The sequence below is a fragment of the Etheostoma cragini genome, chromosome 14 (genome assembly GCF_013103735.1).
Source record: "Etheostoma cragini isolate CJK2018 chromosome 14, CSU_Ecrag_1.0, whole genome shotgun sequence".
In the NCBI taxonomy this organism is placed as follows: Eukaryota; Metazoa; Chordata; class Actinopteri; order Perciformes; family Percidae; genus Etheostoma; species Etheostoma cragini.
In genome coordinates, this window is record NC_048420.1 from 24433431 (window position 1) to 24437565 (window position 4135).

Here is a 4135-nt window from a genome sequence, read left to right on the forward strand (position 1 = left end):
TACTATGACTTTATTGACATATTATACTATGACTTTTTTCGACATATTACACTATGACTTTTTTCGACATGTTATACTATGAATTTTTTCGACATGTTATACTATGACTTTTTTCGACATGTTATTCTGTGACTTTTTTCGACATATTACACTATGACTTTTTTCGACATATTACACTATGACTTTTTTCGACATATTATACTATGACTTTTTCCGACATATTACACTATGACTTTTTTCGACATATTATACTATGACTTTTTCGACATATTATACTATGACTTTTTCGACATGTTATACTATGATTTTTTCCGACATATTACACTTTGACTTTTTTCGACATATTATACTATGACTTTTTCGACATGTTATACTATGACTTTTTTCAACATGTTATTCTGTGACTTTTTCGACATATTACACTATGACTTTTTTCGACATATTACACTATGACTTTGTTCGACATATTATACTATGACTTTTTCGACATATTATACTATGACTTTTTCGACATATTATACTATGACTTTTTCGACATATTATACTATGATTTTTTCCGACACATTATACTATGACTTTTTTCGACATATACTATGACTTTTTCGACATGTTATACTATGACTTTTTCGACATGTTATACTATGACTTTTTTCGACATATTATACTATGACTTTTTCGACATGTTATACTATGACTTTTTCCAACATGTTATACTATGACTTTTTTCAACATAATATACTAAAACTTTTTCGACATATTATACTATGACTTTTTTCAACATATTATACTATGACTTTTTCGACATGTTATACTATGACTTTTTTCGACATATTATACTATGACTTTTTCGACATGTTATACTATGACTTTTTCCAACATGTTATACTATGACTTTTTTCAACATAATATACTAAAACGTTTTCGACATATTATACTATGACCTTTTTCGACATATTATACTATGACTTTTTCGATATGTTATACTATGACTTTTTTTGAAATATTATACCATGACTTTTTCGACATGTTATACTATGACTTTTTTCGACATATTATACTATGACTTTTTCGACATATTATACTATGACTTTTTCGGCATGTTATACTATGACTTTTTTCGACATATTATACTATGACTTTTTTAGACTTTTTATACTATGACTTTTTTCGACATATTATACTATGACTTTTTCAACATATTATACTAAGACTTTTCGACATATACTATGACTTTTTTCGACATATTATACTATGACTTTTTTGACATGTTATACTATGACTTTTTCCGATTTATAATACTATGACTTTTTTCGACATATTCTATGACTTTTTCAACATGTTATACTATGACTTTTTCTGATTTATAATACTATGACTTTTTTCGACATATACTATGACTTTTTTCGACATATTATACTATGACTTTTCGACATGTTATACTGACTTTTTTCGACATATTATACTATGACTTTTTTTGACATTTTATACTATGACTTTTTTCGACATATTATACTATGACTTTTTTTGACATTTTATATCATGACTTGTGCTTTTAACACCATCCAGCCTTCGCTGCTCAGAGTGAAGATGGAGCGTGCCGGAGTGGACCAACACCTGGCTGCATGGGACCAGCACCTGGATGCATGGACCAACACCTGGCTGCCTGGAACCAACACCTGGCTTCATGGGACCAACACCTGGCTGCATGGACCAACACCTGGCTGCATGGACTACGGACTACCTCACCAACAGACCACAGTATGTGAGGCTCCATCACTGTTTGTCTAACGCGGTGCACTGCAGCACAGGTGCCCCTCAGGGTACGGTGCTCTCCCCCTTCCTCTTCACCCTCTACACCTCGGACCACACACACAACTCCACCCACTGCTACATCCAGAAGTTCTCCGATGACACAGCTGTTGACCACAGGTTGGGTATCAGGGACTTTGTTAGCTGGTGTGAGCTCAACCAGCTTCAGCTCAACACCAGCAAGACAAAGGAGATGATCGTCAACTTCAGGAGGAAAACATCCCCTTTCTCACCGGTGAGCCTCCAGGGATTGGATATTGAGGTAGTGGAGAGGTTCCTGTGTGTTCACCTGAACAATAAACTGAACTGGACTGATAACACCCATGCTCTATCCAAGAAGGGCCGGAGTCCTCCATCTGCTGAGGAGACTCAGGTCCTCTGGAGTGTGCAGGACTCTCCTCAGGACTTTCTATGACTCTGTGGTTGCCTCTGCCATCCTTTATGCTGTGGTCTGCTGGAGGGGGGGCAGCTCGGACCGGGACAGGAGCAGACTCAATAGACTGATCAGGAGAGCGAGCTCTGTCCTGGACTGTCCTCTGGACCCCATAGAGGAAGTCCTCTGGACCCAGTAGAGATCGTAGGGGAGAGGAGGGTGTTAGCCAAGCTGACATCCATCATGGACAACACCTCCCCCCAACATTATTTTATTACAAGTACTTACTTTTCAATATTTATGGTCTCAGGTTAATATAATCTGTATTATGCTACCGACTCTTGCTTCATTACTCTAATTACACATTCAATTTAACTTTAACGTCACTTACACTGCAATATTGTTTCTTATATCAAGGCAACCGCACTTTAAAATACCTTTAAAATATCTTTAAAATACCTTTATAATACCTTTAAAATACCTTTATAATCCCTTTAATTACCTTTAAAATACCTTTATAATACCTTTATAATCCCTTTAATTACCTTTAAAATACCTTTATAATCCCTTTAATTACCTTTAAAATACCTTTATAATTTAATATATTATGATCATTGTGTGTTGTTTGCCTGGATTTCTTGTGTGTTTACTTGTTTGTTTTTTGTTTATTGCTGCTGTAACAACTAAATGTTGCCATTGTGGGATGAATAAAGTCTAAACTAATCTAATATATGACTTTTTTCAACATATTAAACTATGACTTTTTGACACAAAAGACACACACACACAACCGCACACACGCACACAGTAATATCAGCATCTTTAACATTTTACTTTTTTATTTGTTAAATTCTGCATCATCGTGTATAATTAATTAATAATTAATTAATAGTTCTGGATCATTCTTCTGTTTCTCCCGCCCGTCGATCCAGAAGTTTCTTCTTCTTCTTCTTCTTCTTCTTCTTCTTCTTCTTCTTCAGAGACGTTCAGAGAATTAGGATTAACTGGTCGTTAACAACGACTCGTCAACGTTTCCAACGGGTAGTTATCAAAGCACTGGGGTTTGGCATCGAGCTGGGTGTGTGTGTGTGTGTGTGCGCATGTGTGAGTTTGTGTGTGTGTCCGTCCATTTCTCTGTCTGTGTCTGTGTGTGTGTTTGTGTGTCTATATGTGTGTGTGTGTCTGTGTGTGTGTGTGTCTGTGTGTGTGTCTGTGTGTGTGTGAGTATGTGTTTGTGTTTGTGTCTGTGTGTTTTGTGTGTCTATATGTGTGTGTGTGTGTGTGTGTGTGTGTGTGTGTGTCTGTGTGTCTTTGTGTGTGTGTGTATTAGACCACGATAATAAAAGGAGTCTATAGGACGACACAGTCCGAGTCCTTTTCTCTTCTCCGCGCTGCGCCCTGCTGTGACCCCTGACCTCTGACCTGGAAACACAACAACGACATCATCATCACCATGACAACAACACACACAGATACACACAACAACAACAAAAACAACAACAAAAACTATGGCTCGTTCACACAGAAGACCTTAACCGTCTAACGGTTGTTTTTAAGCATATAATAGATATTTGTCTCGGTGTGTGTGTGTGTGTGTGTGTGTGTGTGTGTGTGTACCTGTGTTGCTGCAGGAGGCGACCCCCCCCCCTGCTGCTGTTGTTGTTGTTGTTGTTGCTGTTGTTGCTCTAGTTGCTGCTGTTGCTGGTATTCTTCCTGCTGGAGCTGTCGGGCCAACTCCAGGTCACTGAGGGGCCCCGGGGCCCCCCCCTGCTGCTGCTGCAGGGACACCGCCACCAGGTAGTCCTGGCAACAACACACAAACACACAGTCACACACCAGGTATCCTAGCAACAACATACAGACACAGTCACACACTGTAGTGATTATTTACATGGAGTCTGGTGGAGATATGCTGCTCTATACACGCTAAAAGTAGTGATTATTTACATGGAG

General features: G+C 37.8%; 2 protein-coding genes across 2 annotated transcripts in view; one reads left to right on the plus strand and one right to left on the minus strand.

The window, feature by feature from the left end:
• Positions 1-4135, minus strand: part of LOC117957220 (putative protein TPRXL) — a 13349-nt gene that overhangs the window by 4186 nt on the left and 5028 nt on the right. The window lies entirely within an intron of this gene.
• Positions 1-4135, plus strand: part of LOC117957221 (phosphatidylinositol 4-kinase beta-like) — a gene marked incomplete at its 5' end in the record, with an annotated part of 9372 nt that overhangs the window by 1755 nt on the left and 3482 nt on the right. Inside the window, 2 exons of the mRNA XM_034892818.1 lie at positions 1588-2044; positions 3872-3979. Of these exons, the coding sequence (XP_034748709.1) occupies positions 1588-2044; positions 3872-3979 (565 nt within the window). The remainder of the gene's footprint in view (positions 1-1587; positions 2045-3871; positions 3980-4135) is intronic.